The sequence below is a fragment of the Pomacea canaliculata genome, linkage group LG7 (genome assembly GCF_003073045.1).
Source record: "Pomacea canaliculata isolate SZHN2017 linkage group LG7, ASM307304v1, whole genome shotgun sequence".
Lineage (NCBI taxonomy): Eukaryota > Metazoa > Mollusca > Gastropoda > Architaenioglossa > Ampullariidae > Pomacea > Pomacea canaliculata.
In genome coordinates, this window is record NC_037596.1 from 17,825,503 (window position 1) to 17,846,158 (window position 20,656).

At 36.3% G+C, this 20,656-nt stretch overlaps 1 protein-coding gene across 2 annotated transcripts; it reads right to left on the bottom strand.

Moving 5' to 3' along the window:
* Nucleotides 1–16,690: 16,690 nt before the first annotated feature.
* Nucleotides 16,691–19,286, bottom strand: LOC112568726. Of its 2 annotated transcripts, none has more exons than XR_003100162.1 (3): nucleotides 17,669–17,686; nucleotides 17,402–17,512; nucleotides 16,691–16,952 (listed from the first exon to the last, which is right to left on the bottom strand). XR_003100162.1 is itself a non-coding variant. In XM_025246178.1 (3 exons), exons 1-3 carry the CDS (start codon nucleotides 19,252–19,254, stop codon nucleotides 16,836–16,838), a joined length of 318 nt encoding a protein of 105 aa, XP_025101963.1. In that variant the 5' UTR covers nucleotides 19,255–19,286; the 3' UTR covers nucleotides 16,691–16,835. The 2 variants fall into 2 exon arrangements, 1 of the variants encoding a protein (XP_025101963.1); XM_025246178.1 differs by lacking the exon at nucleotides 17,669–17,686 and adding an exon at nucleotides 19,165–19,286.
* Nucleotides 19,287–20,656: the final 1,370 nt, after the last annotated feature.

Here is a 20,656-nt window from a genome sequence, read left to right on the forward strand (position 1 = left end):
TATCTTATTTTACCTAAAACACACTCGCAAACTAGCTAGCACTCACACAAACACACACACTCACAAAAAGGCGCGAGGGAAATATGATAACTGAAATGAAACAGATTTAGTTAGATTAATGTAATGGAATCAAAATATATATGAAACTTTGTTTAATAGTTAGCCGTTATATTCTGGAGGTAAATCCAATCTAAAAACTGTGTATCTGATGTAAGTTCAGACCTGTGGTCAGAAAATTTGTCCACGCTTACCTGAGGTCTCATAATGATAATGATTAATGATTATTGATTAATCGATTGATTAATGATGATAATGATGATATTTCTAAGTAAAATTGATCAATGATAATAATTAATGATGATTGGTGATTGGTGGGTGGTTGATGGATCATTGTGTAATTAATGTTTTTGAACTCATTTAATGGAATGCTTAAGTGTGATTCATTTTTCTGTTAATAAAGGAGTTGCAAAATGTCTTTTTGAATCATTATAATCCGTTGACACTCTGTAGGAATGGTCGAACATAGAATTTATCAATATCAAATACATGGTTTACAATATATCCGACAAACGTGAAACAGCGGAGTTGTCGTTGGTGTGAGTCCTAGACAGGTGTGAGTAGTGGACCTTGTCAACTGCCACGTCGACCCCTAGCGGCGGTGTTTTGTCCTGTAATGTAGGTCTGCCAGCAATCCAGCAATCCAGTAATACATATTCGTTGTACCTGTGTAAAAGGTGTCGTCTGTCAATGAGTCTCTGTGTAGAAGGTTCCTTTCCTTTTCTCAGGCTGCGTGTTTGTAGTAAAAAAAGGTTTTCTTGTGTGTAATGTGATTTCAGCTTTCCATAAGACTCTTTACCTGTAAGCTATTTACTTGCTATTGTTTAAAGTGTGTGATTAAAAGAGGAAGTGGTTTATTGTATGTTTATCTTAAGGATTATCGTTGTCGTTTGTGTAAAACCACAGTTTGGGAACCTTTGCAGGTCTTGTGTAGGGTTAAAGTGCACAAAGTGTAAAAGTTTAAAGCTTTTTCAAAGATATCTTTTCCTGTTGCATAACGTCTACTTGTGTTGAAAAGCAGAGTTTTATGTTGGGAATAAAAAACAACAATAAGTGTCGTCGATCATGCATCCCAGGCTGCCATTAGCTGTGAGGTCTGCTTAGAGTGGTCAGCTGAAGGTAGATGAATCCACTACACTAAACAGTAAGTTTTACACAAAAGAAAGCTCGGTCTCGAGACAGACAAAATCAGTTGACACAGGTAAAGCATTTCTCTATCCTTTACTCATCAAGCAGAGTAGACATACTGACATGATCATTATTAGCATCAAACCGCACAAATACTCTGGGAATGTTCATATCTTGATACATGGCTACGACAGGAGACAAAAGTAGCGAGTTACTTCGTGATGTAGTCAAACAATGGATTTTTCTCCTCTGCAATCCTTGAACTTGTTGGGTAAGTATACAAACTAGCTCCGGCAACAATCATATAATGAACAATCTGCAAATAATCTTTGCGCACTGCAACAGATAAAACATAGTCTCACACACACAACTAGCTGCTAACTCTTGGCAAACACAGAACTGAGTTAGTTATACGGTATAAAAAACTAAGTTTGGTGATCAAGCAGTTTAGTCTCATTCAGCCTACTATACTAACTTTGTACTTTGTACATTTACTTGAAATGTTAACTTTAAACAAGATGACGACTGATGGATGTGACTTGTTGACCGTCAAGTAATGTCGCTTTGGTCATAGAAATGTCTGAGCATAAAATAAATTCCCGTAATTCAACTTATGAGGTTTCAAAGTTGTCAAGATATAAGAGAAAGATGTATGAATTGAAAAAATAGTTGTAAAAAAGTTTACAAAAAATGTTTCAAGAATAAAAGTTTGCTACTCACTCCATCAACTAATGCTGCTTGCAGCCACACCAAAGCCACGATGATCATTATGGTTATTATCAGCTTCATAATCAAAAGACGATCTGGTGATTTCGAAACGAACTGAAACTGTAAATAAAAGAAAATAGAAGAAAGGCAATTGTAATTCTTAAGTTCAAGTGAATGAAAAACTAATTTGAGATAAAAAAAATTCACAAAGTTTAATACAAAAACTAACCCTTAATACCTTACATATGTTTGGTCAGAACAAAAACTCGTGCTGCTGATGACATTCCCGATGAAAATAAGAGAGAGAGAGTGTGTGTGTCTGATTCCATTTATGTTAATGAGTTTTCAGACAGAAGGTCATTACCTAATTGTAGAAAACAATACTGTGTGGCCAACCTTCTGTTCGCGATACTTATAGACAGTCAGCATTTCTGTCAGTTAATGAGAATCGCTCGACATAGCTCATGTGTCGTCTAATTATTTACTATTAAACGAAATGACAGCAACTACAAGTTAATGTCATCTACGGTTTCCTTTCAATACTGGATAGAAAAATGTGCTTTTAATGGAACTTCTTTTTTTTATTCCAGATGAAATGTCTACCAGAGTTCATGACTGTTAAATTGTGTAAAATGAGTATATTCGTACATTCTTTCAGCAGATTCGGCCACCTATTTCTTTACAATCTGCTAATAGCATTTTTCAAACAAACAAACAAAAAGAAAATAGTGAAAACTCATAAGTATCATCACATAAGAAAATGGACGTTTATTTTGTTCGACCATTAGTCTTCTTTTCTTATTTTCTCTCAATCTGAGAAACACCAGGAAAATACTTAAAAATTCACTCACCCACAACAATTAAACAATCTAGTGGTTGTGCTAGTTGTGGAAATGGTGCATTAAAAAATAAATGTATAGACATATTGTACATCAACATTGCATTTACCATACAGTTGACTTATAGTCAGATATTTCCAACTAAAAGTTCTTAATCCAAGAAGTACACAAAAAAGGCAAGAGTAATTCGTAAATTCAACTAAATTAAAAATGCTTATCTGATAAAAAAATTAACAATCTTTGATACAAAAACCACCCGAATTAGTTAGCATCAAATGTTAAGCCAGAACAGGAGCTCACGCTGATGGTGACTCCCAAAGAAAGAGTGAGAGAGTGTGCGTATCGAATTCCTTTTATTTTTATCAGTTTTCAAACAGAAGATTATTACCTCCGAAGCAATTATAGAAAACACAATGCTGCGGGGTCAACATTCTGTTCACCATAACATTAGATGGTCATCATATTCCTTTTTTCCTACATTCTTCAAGAGAATTGTACCACCTATATATTTACAATCTGCTAATAACATTTTGAAAAAAAAAGATTTAATTCATTTCTAGCATGTAATAAGAAACTGAACGCAACATATTTTTTTGTTTAACAAATAGCCTCATTATCTATCTTATTTTACCTAAAACACACTCGCAAACTAGCTAGCACTCACACAAACACACACACTCACAAAAAGGCGCGAGGGGAAATATGATAACTGAAATGAAACAGATTTAGTTAGATTAATGTAATGGAATCAAATATATATGAAACTTTGTTTAATAGGTAGCCGTTATATTCTGGAGGTAAATCCAATCTAAAAACTGTGTATCTGATGTAAGTTCAGACCTGTGGTCAGAAAATTTGTCCACGCTTACCTGAGGTCTCATAATGATAATGATTAATGATTATTGATTAATCGATTGATTGATTAATGATGATAATGATGATATTTCTAAGTAAAAATTGATCAATGATAATAATTAATGATGATTGGTGATTGGTGGGTGGTTGATGGATCATTGTGTAATTAATGTTTTTGAACTCATTTAATGGAATGCTTAAGTGTGATTCATTTTTCTGTTAATAAAGGAGTTGCAAAATGTCTTTTTGAATCATTATAATCCGTTGACACTCTGTAGGAATGGTCGAACATAGAATTTATCAATATCAAATACATGGTTTACAATATATCCGACAAACGTGAAACAGCGGAGTTGTCGTTGGTGTGAGTCCTAGACAGGTGTGAGTAGTGGACCTTGTCAACTGCCACGTCGACCCCTAGCGGCGGTGTTTTGTCCTGTAATGTAGGTCTGCCAGCAATCCAGCAATCCAGTAATACATATTCGTTGTACCTGTGTAAAAGGTGTCGTCTGTCAATGAGTCTCTGTGTAGAAGGTTCCTTTCCTTTTCTCAGGCTGCGTGTTTGTAGTAAAAAAAGGTTTTCTTGTGTGTAATGTGATTTCAGCTTTCCATAAGACTCTTTACCTGTAAGCTATTTACTTGCTATTGTTTAAAGTGTGTGATTAAAAGAGGAAGTGGTTTATTGTATGTTTATCTTAAGGATTATCGTTGTCGTTTGTGTAAAACCACAGTTTGGGAACCTTTGCAGGTCTTGTGTAGGGTTAAAGTGCACAAAGTGTAAAAGTTTAAAGCTTTTTCAAAGATATCTTTTCCTGTTGCATAACGTCTACTTGTGTTGAAAAGCAGAGTTTTATGTTGGGAATAAAAAACAACAATAAGTGTCGTCGATCATGCATCCCAGGCTGCCATTAGCTGTGAGGTCTGCTTAGAGTGGTCAGCTGAAGGTAGATGAATCCACTACACTAAACAGTAAGTTTTACACAAAAGAAAGCTCGGTCTCGAGACAGACAAAATCAGTTGACACAGGTAAAGCATTTCTCTATCCTTTACTCATCAAGCAGAGTAGACATACTGACATGATCATTATTAGCATCAAACCGCACAAATACTCTGGGAATGTTCATATCTTGATACATGGCTACGACAGGAGACAAAAGTAGCGAGTTACTTCGTGATGTAGTCAAACAATGGATTTTTCTCCTCTGCAATCCTTGAACTTGTTGGGGTAAGTATTACAAACTAGCTCCGGGCAACAATCATATAATGAACAATCTGCAAATAATCTTGCGCACTGCAACAGATAAAACATAGTCTCACACACACAACTAGCTGCTAACTCTTGGCAAACACAGAACTGAGTTAGTTATACGGTATAAAAAACTAAGTTTGGTGATCAAGCAGTTTAGTCTCATTCAGCCTACTATACTAACTTTGTACTTTGTACATTTACTTGAAATGTTAACTTTAAACAAGATGACGACTGATGGATGTGACTTGTTGACCGTCAAGTAATGTCGCTTTGGTCATAGAAATGTCTGAGCATAAAATAAATTCCCGTAATTCAACTTATGAGGTTTCAAAGTTGTCAAGATATAAGAGAAAGATGTATGAATTGAAAAAATAGTTGTAAAAAAGTTTACAAAAAATGTTTCAAGAATAAAAGTTTGCTACTCACTCCATCAACTAATGCTGCTTGCAGCCACACCAAAGCCACGATGATCATTATGGTTATTATCAGCTTCATAATCAAAATGACGATCTGGTGATTTCGAAACGAACTGAAACTCTTAATCCAAGAAAGTATAAGACAGACAATTGTAATTCGTATGTTTAACTGAATCAAAAATCACTTTGCGATTAACAAAATTAAAGTTTAATACAAAAACTACCCCGAATACCTTAGTCTCTTACGTATGTTTGGTCACAACAAGAACTCGTGCTTTTGATGACATTCCTGAAGAAAATAAGAGAGAGTGTGTGTCTGATTCCATTTAATTTTATGAGTTTTCAGACAGAAGCTTATTACCTCCGATGTAATTATAGAAAACACAATACTGCGTGGCCAACCTTCTGTTCGTGATACTTATAGACAGTCAGCATCATCAAACGAAATGGCAGCAACTACAATTAATGTCATCTTTCCTTTCAATACTGAATAGAAAATTGTGCCTAAGATTGAATATCTTATTCAATTTAAGATAAAATGTCTACCAGTGTTCACGACTGTTAAGTTAAGTAATATGAGTATATTCGTACATTATTTCGGCAGATTCTGCCATCTAATATTTTTTTTCAATCTGCTAATAGTATTTTTCAAAAAAAAAAAAGTGTAAACTCATCCGTAGCATCTTATAAGAAAATTGACGTTTTTTAGTTCGACCTTTGGTCTGATTTTCTTTTTTGCTCTCAAATTCACACGAGGACGAGTTTGCAAACACACACACAAGCATGCATGCATGATAGCATAAATTAAATGAAACTGTTTTACATTCATTAATGTAATGGAATGAAATATAGATGAAACATTGCTTCAAGGGGAGGCGTTATATTGTGGTAACAGTTGGATATCTGCATGGTGGTGTGTAGGTGGATTGCTGTCTGTCTGCCAAGACTAAAACTTTCCAACTGTAGTCTCGGCGAGCCGAAACAGAGATAGTGAGGAAACCAGAAGCTCTGTAGTCTAATGCCGCGTTTTTTTGGGGAAAAGTGATCTGTCAGCAATCCAGTAATACATATTCGTTGTACCTGTGTAAAAGGTGTCGTCTGTCAATGAGTACCTGTGTAGAAGGGTTGCTTACCCTTTCTCTGGCTGTGTGTTTGTAGTAAAAAAAAATGTGTCCCAGTGTGTAGTGTAATTTAAGCTTTTGGTAAGACTTTTACAAGAAATTTTTTTACATTTAAGTGTATGATAAAAACAGGAAGTCGTTTATAAAATGTTTATCTTAAGTATGAACGTTGCCGTGTGTGTAAGAGCGGAGTTGAACAGGTTTGTGAACGTTTGGAGATTTTGTGTAGGGTAAAAGTGCACAAAGTGTCAAGATTTCAAGCTTTTTCAAACATATATTTTTGTAAGATACGCATATTAAAGTCTACTTGTGTTGAAAAGCAGAGTTTTATTTGTTGGGAATGAAAACTACACAAAATGTCGGCGATCGTACATCCCAGGCTGCCATTAGCCGTGTGTAGCGAGACTTTCTCTGAGACCACAACCATGAGGTCTGCTTGGAGTCGTCAGCAGAAGGTACATGAATCCACTACACTCAAAAGTAAGTATTACAAAATGGAAAACTCATCAAAAAAATCAGTTGACACAAGTAAAGCATTTCTCTATATTTTCTCATCAAGCAGAGTAGACAATGTCTGACACGATCATTATTAGAATCAAACCGCACAAAATATTCTTGGAATGTTTATGTCTTGATACATGGCTACGACATGAGACAAAAGTAGCGAGTTACTTTCTGCTGAAATGAAATGTTTGTGGAATTCCTGTATCATTCCGGTCCGCAGCTCCAGTTCCTCTTGCGGCTGACAACATTACAAGCGAGTCCCGGGCAGCAAGGCGTGTTTTCACAATCCCAATTTTCTTTGCTGCACTGCAAAAGACAAGACAAAGTCACAAACAAACAACTAGCTGTTCAATCTTGGGAAAGACAGAACTAAGTTAGTGATACGGTAGACAGAACTTTGAAGTTTGATGATCATTCAGCTTATGCACATTCAGCCTACTATACTAACTTTGTACTTTGTACATTTTTTTGAAATGTCAACTTTGAACAAGAAGACGACTGATGGATGTGACTTATCGACGGTCAAGTAATATCTCTCTGGTCATACAAATCTCTGAGCATAAAATAAACCTAGCTACCTTTAGACAGTTATTTCTTCTTTATCACTAAAAGTTTAATTATGATTAAATAGCCCGTACTGACTAAAATGACAAGATAACAGCTACGGGTGGTTCGAGTTCTGTTGTGAGTCCTGGGATACGTGGAATAATATAAAGAAACACCAGTAAAGACGCTAAAAAACTCACTCACACAGCAATTACACAATCTAGTGGTTATGCTTGTTGTGGAAAAGGTGCAGTAAAATGTAAATGCACAGACCAAATCGTTCCGAGACATTGCATTTACCATGCACATGACTTTTTGAAATAATAATAATGAGGAGGAGGAGAATGATGATGATAATGTGTAACATATTTACCTGTAGCTTAGCAATATTACAAAAATGTTTCAAGAATAAAAGTTTGCTACTTACCCCATCAACCAATGCTGCTTGCAGCCACACCAAAGCCACGATGATCATTATGGTTATTATCAGCTTCATGATCAAACAGACGATCTGGTGATTTCGAAACCAGCCGCAACTTGTACTCTAAGAAAATAGAAGAAAGACAATTGTGATTCGTAAGTTCAACTGAATGAAAAATCACTTTCCGATAATAAAAAAATAACAAATCTAAATGTAAAAATTTCTCCGAATACCTTCGTCTCTTACATATGTTTGATCAGAACAAGAACTCGTGCTACTGGCGACATTCCCGAAAAAAAAAAGAGAGAGAGATAGTGTATGTCTGATTCCATTTATTTTTATGAGTTTTCAAACAGAAGCTTATTACCTGCGATGCAATTATAGAAAACACAATACTGCGTGGTCAACCTTCTGTTCGCGATATTTATAGACAGAATTTCTGTCAGTTGATGAGAATTGCTCCACATAGCTCATGTGTCGTGTAATTATTTACCGTCGAACGAAATGACAGCAACTAAAAGTTAATGGGTACACGGACGTTTCTCCGCCGGACGTTTCGGAGTCGGACGTTTCGCCGCCGGACGTTTGGGCGCGGGGCACTTCATTTCGGCATTTCACACGGACCTTTAGCCGAAGTCAAGTGTGTGACGCCCCTTAGCTCACACATTTCTCTCGCCATTGTATCAATGTATCAGTGAACTCTCTCTCACTATCCCTCCTCATGTGAACCGTTAGCTCACACATTTCTCTCGCCATTGTATCAATGTTTTTTCTCAAAGCTGTTGCGCATAATCTGTGACAATCAAAGTGAACTGTCTGTGAAGTCTGTGTGTAAAATTTGTTTGAAATAAAGAATTATTGTGTAATCTAGTAGTTACTTTCATTCTTTGAGAAGTAAGTAAACTCTCTCTCTCTCTGACATAATGCGGCGAAACGTCCGGCGGCGAAACGTCCGCACACGAAGTTAATGTCATCTGCGGTTTCCTTTAATTCGAGATAAAATGTCTACCAGAGTTCACGACTGTTAAATTAAGTAAAATGAGTATATTCGTACATTCTTTAAGCAGATTCTACCACCTATTATTTTTACAATCTGCTAATAGCATTTTTTTTAAATTGTGTAAACTCATTCGTAGCATCTAATAAGAAAATGGTCGCTTTTTTCTTCGACGATTATTTTCATTTTCTTATTTTCTCTCAGACTCACAAGAGGACGAGCTTTCAAACACACAGACAAGGTCGCATTCAAGATTGGATAAATTAAATGAAACAGGTTAACAGTGATTAATGTAATGGAATGGAATATAGATGTGACATTGCTTCATGGGGAGGCGTTCTATTGTGGTGGTAAATCCCATAACTGTGGATCTTTTGTTTATCGACCAATCAAACCTGTGGATAGATAACTAGAGAATAAGATACATTGTTAATATTATCGTTTGAGTTTTCACGTGACTTGTGGTTATTTAGTGTGGACAAAACTTTGCTGATAGTGGCTTACTGTTACTGCGAGGACGATTGTTTATGTCTGCGCATTTTACTGTCTCTCGGCAATGAAAATTCGATGTTGTAATTAAAATAGTCGTAGTATAATAATATAAATAATAATATTAGTCATAATACTCATAATATAAGAAATATATACCAAGGCTATCTAGCAAACAAAAGTCAAATGTAACCGAAGTTGTTTGTTGAATTGTGGTTTTTGTTTTGAAGAATTCGAATTGATGTATAGAAATAAATCACAATATACACATTATAATCGAGACTTTTGAGATTATATCTAAAACTGGGTGAATCATATTTTTGATAAATTCGAGATACCAGATCCATTTCATTGACGAGACTTTCACCGAGACACCAACCATGAGGTCTGCTTGGAGTCGTCAGCAGAAGGTAGATGAATCACTACACTAAACAGTAAGTTTTAAGTTTAAGAAATGGAAACCTCGCTCTTTCTCGCGACACTCAAAATGAGTTGACACAGGTAAAGAATTTCTCTATCCTTTACTTATCAAGCAGACTAGACAATGTCTGACACAATTATTATTAGCATTAACCGCACAAAATACTCTTGGAATGTACATGTCTTGATACATGGCTACGACATGAGATACTTTGTGCGGAAATTAAAGGATGTTTGTGGATTTCCTTCATTTTGGCTGTCCGCAGGTCCAGCGATCGTAATCGTTTAAAGTATTACAAGCGAGCCCCGGGCAACAATACGTATGCTCACAACCCCATCCTTGTTCCTTGCACTGCAAAAGACAAGACAAAGTCACAAACAAACAACTAGCTGTGAAGCCCCGGGTCGGGTCGGCAGAAAAAAGAGAAAAGTTTTGGTGCGTGGAGACGTGGTGGACCCAGGACTGTATCTTGGTGTAACTGTAATATCGTGTGCTTGCTTCTGTCCACTGAGGAGTCATTGGTTTTCTTGCTCGCGTCGGGCGCGTGGAAGTTCGTCTGTGTGTTTGCGAGTGTGTCTGTGAGAGAGCAAGTCCTGCGTTAAGCGACAGTTAGTGGATACGGTATACAGAACTAAGTTTGATGATCATACAGCTCATGCACGTTCTTTTGCCACCCATTGGTTCTGTCTTTGATGATGCTATCTTTTCTTTCATCTTTGTGAGTTTCTTGTGGTTTGCTATGCAGTATTCCACATCAGTTTCTCAGCAATATATTTGTGTACCATTCATTTCATTATTCTAGTAAAGTGAGGAGGTCCAGAATTACACATATGACTTTTAAATATTTTAGGTCTTGAGGTCTGACTTTGAGTTAAGGACGAGATGCAAAGAGTACGTTAAAATAAATAATTAAAAAAACTTTATATAGCAGCCACACCAAAGCAACAATGATCATTATGGTTATTATCAGCTTCATAATCAAAATGACGATCTGCAACTCGTACTCTAAGAAAATACAAGAAAGGCAATTGTAATTCGTAAATTCAACTGAATTAAAAATCACTTTGCAATAAAAAAAAATAACAAAGTTTAATACAAAAATTACCACGAATACCTTCGTCTCTTACATATGTTTGGTCAGAACAAGAACTCGTGCTGCTGGTGACATTCCCGAAGAAAAAAAAAGAGAGAGAGAGTGTATGTCTGATTCAATTTACTTTTAAGAGTTTTCAGACAGAAGGTCATTACCTGCGATGCAATTATAGAAAACACAATACTGTGTGGTCAACCTTCTGTTCGCGATATTTATAGACAGTCAGCATTTCTGTCAGTTAATGAGAATTGCTCGACATAGCTCATGTGTCGTCTGATTATTTACTATCAAACAAAATGGCTAAAACAATGTCATCTACGGTTTCCTTTCAATATTTAATAGAAAAATGCGTTTTAGATTGACTTTATTTTTTAATTCGAGATAATATGTCTACCAGAGTTCACGACTGTTAAATTAAGTAAAATGAGTATATTCGTACATTCTTTCCGGATATTCTACCTCCTATTATTTTACAATCTGCTAATAGTATTTTTTAAAATATTGTAAACTCATCTGTAGCATTTTTAAAAAATGGCCTTTTTTGTGCTCGAACATTGGTCTTATTTTCTTATTTTCTCTCAAACTCACACGAAGACGAGCTTGAACACGCACACAGAACCACACTCTAACATATAAGCGCGCATGCAAGATTTGGTATATGAAATGAAACAGTTTACCATTGATTAATGTAATGGAATGAAATATAGACGAAACATTGCTTCATGTTGAGGAGTTATATTGTGGTGGTAAATCCCATCGGATCACTGTGGGTCTTTTGTTTAACGACCAATCAAACCTGTGGATAGATAACTAGCGAATAAGATACATTGTTAATATTATCGTTTGAGTTTTCACTGACTTGTGGTTATTTTGTGTGGACAAAACTTGATGTGACTAGAATTCGGTTTGTCTATAGGCTACATGAGGACTTCAGAAGCGGATACCACGCAGTTGTTTTACCCTCGTCTTTATTACAGGTGTATTACTTCTGTGCAGCTACATGGAAACCAAACCCTACAAATAACAGAATATTGCTGTTGACATCGTGATCAAAACAGTAGAATGAACAATATGTCTTCTCACTCGCCGATACACCTAAAAGCAATCTGAAAAGAAACCCAATCAGAGCAGCCGTCCATAAAAAATGTAGCGAAATATCGAGCTTCCTAGACCAAATATCTTAGTTGTCATGGTAACATTTAAGAACAGTCAAAATCAGTTCACACAGGTAAAGCATTTCTCTATCCTTTACTCATCAAGCAGTGTAGACATTGTCTGACATGATCATTATTAGCATCAAACCGCACAAAATACTCTTGGAATGTTCATATCTTGATACATGGCTACGACAGGAGACAAAAGTAGCCAATAACATTCTGAAGAAGTCAAACTGGTTGTTTCCAAGACATCGATCTGCATTTGAAGTCCATTTTCCCATAAGGAGCAGCACATTTGAGGTCTTTGCAACAAAACCATTCTTCACAACGGTGTCCATGTCCAACACACTGCAACAGACAAAACAAAGTCACACACATACAACTGTCTGCTAACTCTTTTGCAAAGAAAGAACTTAGTTATTAATATAGTACACAGAACTAAGTTTGGTGATCAAGCAGTTTAGTCTCATTCAGTCTACTATACTAACTTTGTACTTTGTACATTTATTTGAAATATCAACTTTGAGCAAGAAGACAACTGATGGATGTGACCTGTCTAGGGTCAAGTAATGTTTCTTTGGTGACTGAAATCTCTGAGCATAAAATAAAACCCCGCTACCTTTAGACAGTTATTTTTTTATCACTGAAACTTTAATTATGATTAAGTAGCCGGCATTGACGACAAATGACTATATAGGAGATACGGGATGTCCGACTTGTATTGTAAGACCTAAAAGACATCGAATAATTTAGAGAAACATCACCAAACAAACTATTAAAAAACCCCACACACACACACACACACACGCACACATGTGCACACACACACACACACACGCGCGCAACCATTAAACAATTTAGTTGTTAAACTATTTGAGGAAATTTAGCAGTAAAAAAAATATCGAAAAAATACAGTTGACTTATTGTCAGATATTTCCGACTGAAAGTTGTTGTTGTGATATTGTAGGTGGCACAACAAACAGCACGTGGTCGTTACAAGTGTATAGAGATTACACTAAGTGGGGAGAAGCTGTGTCAGAGTTATCCATCACTTTATTAACATTATTCATGTGTTGTCTAAACATGTGAGGGAAGAAAATGGAATGTGCACTTTATGCCTGTACATCTGGAGATGAGCAAAAGTGAGAAAAGAAAACATTGAGTTAAACAATAGTAGTAAATAGAATTAATTAAGTACACAGAGTAGGAACGGTCATAAAAAATTGTACATACTCAAAACAAAAAAAATACAACAGATAATGGTTTGTGTTACTATACTGTGTAATGATGATGTGAAATACTGTGATAAGAATAGATGTGACTTTTCTACTCACCCCATCAACTAAAGCTGCTGACAGCCACACCAAAGCCATGATCATCATTATGGTTATTATCAGCTTCATGATCAAACAGACGATCTGCTGATTTCGAAACGAACTGCAACTCTAAATCCAAGAAAATACAAAAGAGGCTAAAGTAATTCGTAAGTTCAACTAAATTAGAAATGATTATCTGATAAAACAAATTAAAACAGTTTAACACAAAAACTAGACGAATAAGTTCGTATCTTAGATATGTGAAGCCAGAAGAGGAGCTCACGCTGCTGGTGTCTCCCAAAGACAGAGAGAGAGAGTGTTGGACACGTTTTATACATCGTCTATTATTTTCAATTAAACGAAATGTCATCAACTAAAAGTTAATGTCATCTATGGTTTCCTTCCAACAAGTTATAGAAAAATGCGCTCTATCCTTTACTCAGATAAATTTGATGATACTCAGATGATTGATGATAAATGATTATTTGATTGATTGATTGATGATGACTATAATGACGAACGATCATAAATGATGATGATTGGTGATGGGTGATTGATGGATGATTATGTAATCAATTTTTTAACCCTTTAAATAGAATGCTTTAGTGCGAATTATTTTTCTGTTTATAAAGACGTTGCAAAATGTCTTTTTGAATCATTATAATCCGTTCACATTCTGTAACAATAATCTAACCTAAAATTTATTAATATCCGACATTTGGTTTGCATTATATCCTACAAACGTAAAACAGCGGAGTTGTCATCCCTGCGAGACGTGGACAGGTCTGAGTAGTGGACCTTGTCAACTGCCACGTCGACCCCTAGCGGCGGTGTTTTGTCCTGTAATGTAGATGTCACTCATGGGGACAACGTTTCATGAGTGACGATATCAACCGCTGGATTCCTGATATTGAATCTGCCTCCTAGTAGTGAGTACCTTCATGGTGGTGTGGAGGTGGATTGCTGTCTGTCTGCCAAGACTAAAACTTAGTCTCTTGCCAACTGTAGTCTCGGCGAGCCCAAACAGAGATAGTGAGGAAACCAGAAGCTCTGTAGCCTAATGCCGCGTTTTAAGAGTTAAAGTGGAAAAAAATGGTCAGAGAGGTCAGATGCACCAATCCCATTATTGTGAGCTTTTCACAATTCAAAAATGAAAAAGAAGTGAAGTTTATAAATATGAGAGACAGCCTGCTGGAAGTCTTCGTCTTGAAAGACCTCTGTATAGCATACAACTATTTTTATAATTATTTTAGTTTAACGATATTTCTTGTGAAGCTGATTGTTTCTATCAATGCAGTCATCTGTCTCACGGCATCAAATAAAAATATAAAAAATAATAAAATGTTAGAAGATGTAATGAGAACGAAAATATCAAAGATGCCCTTTCGGGGTGACAACTGAGGCAAGCGTCTGACGGGAAGACTTGTGTTAGAAGATTCTTGTGCTTCGGTATGTATCGATGACGACGACGATGACGATGATGATGATAAAAACACATTTTTAAAGCATTGAAAAGAATTCATTAGTGTTAATCATTTTTATGTTTATAAGGAAGTTTCAAAACTTGTCTTTAAATAAGTAAAATCAATTCACAAGCTGTACGAAGGGTTGCAGAGAAAATTTACCAATATCTTATTTTTGTTTTATCCTACATCCTACAAATGCAAAGCAGTGAAGTCTCATCCCTGTGACACCTGACAGGTCTGATTGTTGGACCTTGCCAGCTGATGCATCGACCCCTAGCGGCGGTGTTTTGTCCTGTAAGGTAGATATCATTTGTGGTAACAACGATTCCTTAGCGACGACTTCAGTGGTTGGATTCATGAGATTGAAGATGCCTCCTAGTAGTGACACCTGTGTAAAAAGTGTCGTCTGTCGATGAGTACCTGTGTAGAAGGGTTCCTAACACTTTTTCTAGCTGCAAAATCGTATGAAATAAAGCATTAAATAGCCGGTAATGAGTAATAATGACAAGATAAGGGCTACGGGTGGTTCGACTTCTGTTGTGAGTCCTGTGACAAGTAAAATACAAATATAAACCGAAGACCAGCAAACAAACTAACAAAAAAACTTCACACAACAATCAAGCAATCTAATTGTGGAAACGGTGCAGTAAAAAGTAAGTGTAGAGATAAAATAGTTCCAATAGGTTGCATTGATTATACAGTCGACTGATGATCAGATATTTCCAACAAAAAGTTGTTGTTGTCATATTATAGCTTTGATAACAATTTTATCTATTTATCATTCATGTTATTATTTTAGACAAGTGAAGGGGGTCAGGAATAATACATATGACCTTTAAATAATTTAAGGCTTGAGGTCTGACATGAAGTTAAAGACGAGAATCAAAGAGAATTTGCAATAAATAATACCAAAGCTGTATATTTACTCGTTTTTCAAATGACATCATGTAAGATCAGTATCGTAAATGAATAGGTTACAACCATGTGTAGTAAGAATAATATATGTGTAACATAATAACTTGTTTTTATAACACGGATGCACACAGGAATATTGACAATGATTGAAGTTTATCACTATTACAACAAAATAGCTGGCGCTGCTGGTGATATTCCCAAAGACAAAGAAAGAGAGTGTGTTATTTGGAATTCATTTATTTTTATGAGTTTTTCGACAGAAGCTTATTATCTATAATTATAAAAACACAATATTGCGCAGTCAATCTTCTGTTCGCTATAGCCATAGATAACATTTCTGTCAGTCACCTGAAAAATCCTCGCCATGGCTTATGCATCGTGTGATTAGTTTCCACTAAACGAAAAGGCAGCATTACTTCTATGCCAGGACATGGAAACCAAACCCTACAAATAACAGTGTTACTGTTGACATCGTGATCAAAACAGTAGAATGAACAATATTGCTTCTCATTCGCCGATACACCTAAAAGCAATCTAAAAGAAATCCAATCAGAGCAGCCGTCAATAAAAAATGAAGTGAAATATCAAGCTTCGTAGACCAAATATCTGAGTTGTCATGATAACATTCAAGAACAATTTCTTTTAATTTATTTATTTCTAGCCGATGTCCTATTCAATAAACTTTTTCTGATTCTGATTCTTTAAGATTTCTACTTGCTATTCTTTAATGTGTGCATGATAAAAAGGAAGCCGTTTATAGTAGTATTATCTTCAGAATATCGTGGTTGTGTGTTTGTGTGTGTGAACACGCAATGTCAAATGTCGGCGATCGTACATCCCAGGCTGCACTTAGCCGTGTGTAGCGAGACTTTCCCATGAGGTCTGCTTGGAGTCGTCAGCTGAAGGTAGATGAATCAACTACACTCAAAAGTACGATTTCAGAAAAAAAGAAAACTTGGTCTCGTGACAGTCAAAATCAGTTGACACAGGTAAAGCATTTCTCTATCCTTTACTCATCAAGCAGAGTAGACAATGTCTGACATGATCATTATTAGCATCAAACCGCACAAATACTCTTCATGTCTTGATACATGGCTACGACATGAGACAAAAGTAGCCAATAACATTCTGAAGAATTCAAAATGGTTTCCAAGCTTTCGATTTGCAATTGAATTCCCTTTTTCCTAGAGGAGTACCACATATGAGCCCTTCGCAACAGACCCAGTCGAGACATTTGTGTCCAAGTTCAACGCACTGCAACAGACAAAAAAAAAAAAAAAACAGTCACACACATACAACTGACTGCTAACTTTTTTCAAGAGTGTACAGAGATGACACTAAGTGGAGAGAGGCTGTGTCAGAGTTATCCATCACTTTATTAACATTATTCATGTGTTGTCTAAACATGTGAGGGAAGAAAATGGAATGTGCACTTTATGCCTGTACATCTGGAGATGAGCAAAAGTGAGAAAAGAAAACATTGAGTTAAACAGTAGTAGTAAACAGAATTAATTAAGTCCACAGAGTAGGAACGGCCATAAACAATTGTACATACTCCCACACAAAAAATACAAAAGATAAGAAAACAAAACAAAACCTCATAAACGTTCGTCTACAATGAGAGGTTGGTGGTTTGTGTTACTATACTGTTTAATGGTGATGTGAAATACTGTGATAAGAATAGATGTGACTTTTCTACTCACCCCATCAACTAAAGCTGCTTGCTGCCACACCAAAGCCACGATGATCATTATGGTTATTATCAGCTTCATGATCAAACAGACGATCTGGTGATTTCGAAACGAACTGCAACTCTAAATCCAAGAAAATACAAAAGAGGCAAATGTAATTCGTAAGTTTAACTAAATTAGAAATGATTATCTGATAAAAAAAAAATTAAAACAGTTTAACACAAAAACTAGACGAATAAGTTCGTATCTTAGATATGTGAAGCCAGAACAGGAGCTCACGCTGCTGGTGTCTCCCAAAGACAGAGTGAGAGAGTGTGTGTGTTGGATACGTTTTATACATCGTGTATTATTTTCAATTAAACGAAATGTCATCAACTAAAAGTTAATGTCATCTATGGTTTCCATCCAACAAGTTATAGAAAAATGCGCTCTATCCTTTACTCAGATAAATTTTCTCATATCATTTGAGATAAAATGTCGACGACAGTTCATGACTATTAAATTAATTGAGCTGAGTAGATTCCTACATTCCTCAAGCGGATCGTGCTTCCTATTTATTTAAAACCTGCTAATAGCATTTTGAAAAAAAAAGATAAAATTCATTTCTAGCATGTAATACGAAACTGAACGCAACATATTTTTTTCGTTCAGCAGTCTCATTATCTATCTTAGTTTCTTTAAAACACAATCGCAAACAAGCTAATGTCAAGTTAATGTCATCTACGGTTTCCTTTCAGTATTTAGTAGAAAATGTGTTTTAGATGGACTTTCTTTTTTAATTCGAGATAATATGTCTACCAGAGTTCATGACTGTTAAATTAAGTAAAAGGAGAATATTCGTACATTCTTTCAGCAGATTCTGCCACCTAGTATTTTACAATCTGCTAATAGCATTTTTTTAAAACTAATGTAAACTCATTTGTAGCATCTAATAAGAAAATGGAAGCTTGTTTGATTCGACCATTGGTCTCATTTTCTTATTTTATCTCAAGCTCACACTAAGACGAGCTTGCACACACACACACTAACACACAAGCGCGCATGCAAGATTGGATAAATTAAATGAAACAGGTTAACAGTGATTAATTAATGTAATGGAATGAAATATAGATGTGACATTGCTTCATGGGGAGGAGTTATATTGTGGTGGTAAATCCCATCGGATCACTGTGGGTCTTTTGTTTAACGACCAGTCAAACCTGTGGATAGATAACTAGTGAATAAGATAAATTGATAATGTTGTCGTTTTTGTTTTCGCGTGTTTTGTGGTTATTTTGTGTGGACAAAACTTTATGTGACTAGAGCTCGGTTTGTCTATAGGCTACATGAGGACTTCAGAAGCGGATACCAGGCAGTTAGTTTGCCCTCGTCCTTTTTACAGGTGCATAACTTCTATACAGGGACATGGAAACCAAACCCTACAAATACAGAATATTGCTGTTGACATCGTGATCAAAACAGTAGAATGAACAAAATTGCTTCTCGTTCGCCGATTCAGCTAAAAGCAATCTGAAAAGAAACCCAATCAGAGCAGCCGTCCGTAAAAAATGTAGCGAAATATCGAGCTTCATAGACCAAATAACTGAGTTTTCATGGTAACATTCAAGAACAGTCAAAATCAGTTCACACACGTAAAGCATTTCTCTAGCCTTTACGCATCAATGAGTGTAGACAATGTCTGACATGATAATTATTAGCATCAAACCGCACAAATTACTCTTGGAATGTTCACATCTTGATACATGGCTACGACAGGAGACAAAAGTAGCCAATACCATTCTGAAGAAGTCAAACTGGTTGTTTCCAAGAACGCGATCTGCAAATGAAATCCATTTTCCCATAAGGAATAGCACATTTGAGGTCATCGCAACAAACCCATTCTGCACAACGGTGTCCACGTCCAGCGCACTGCAACAGACAAAACAAAGTCACACACATACAACAAGCTGCTAACTCTTTTGCAAAGGAAGAACTGAGTTAATAAAAAGGCACTGTCATGGACCGTCCGCAGACACGCCCATTCTTTCCACAAACCAATATACTCAGATCGCTTGAGGGTGGGCGTCCCTCCTTAGAGGCACCAATATTTATTGAATTCAAACACAATTTTAAATGAAAAAAAGGGACAAAGTATCAACAATCAGAGATCCACTCCTTCTTTCGCCACACAAGATATATTAGCAATATATTATATCATTTATCCAACGTACTATTAGAGTTAACAATAAAGTTGATTCACACAAATACTGTCACTGATAAGGTATTCCGCTGTCTCCGGTGCTGTCCTTTCTTGATGAATTACCAATGTTAATATCCACTGTATTATAGTATAAAGTGCACGTCTTTGACGAAACCCAAACCTTTTTATATTAAAGTCATTGCAACCCTCCCAAGTCCTATATTCTTATGGGTAACACTAATCTTCTTTCCTATAATTTGATTTAACATGAAAAATGTGTTTTACGATACCGACATACAGGCAGAACGTCTCGGTCTTGTACATGTGGTTGCCTCCTGGATGTTTAGCAGGATGAGGATAGGTGAGTTCAAGACCGAGAGAAAACCTTCCCTCCACCGGCGGTTTAATCTCTGGCTGTTTGGGAACTGTCCTTTCCGGATGACGGATGGTGGTTGGTGAGCAAGCGTAGAGCGATGCGATGAAGCCTCCCTCCCATTGCTCACACCAAGATTTCTACTCCGGGTCCGTCGGTTACTCGCCTACGCCAACTTCTGTTTCGCCGTCCACTCTCCGCTTACCGTTTTTTCCTGACGTTATTTTCCTCTCCCTTTTTCGTCACCTTTTTGCCGTCACGTTGTTTTGACATCACAACTTACGTCATTTGCTCAAGGGCAGCAACATCCAGCCCACTATCCTAGATCACATCAACCACGGTTGTCGACCTTCCCGCCTTACGCCCTCTCTTAAGCTCACGCTGCTGGTGTCTCCCAAAGACAGAGAGAGAGAGTGTGCGTTGGACACGTTTTATACATCGTGTATTATTAAAATATTGGCTAAATGATAGTCTAAGGTTGTCATCACCTAAGTGCAAAGGTTTAAGTTTAATCGTATTTTCAGAAAGCAATTTCGATTAATAATAAGATTTAAAATTAATATGTCAACTAATTTGTAGCGACAGCTGTTTGTAAAATGTGCGTTAGCAGTTTTTTGTTTCTCATAATTAAGTGGTTGACACAATCAATAACCGTAGAAAGTTCCATCAAAAACCAAAATTAAAATGCAGATTAATCTACGAACATTTGTGTTCC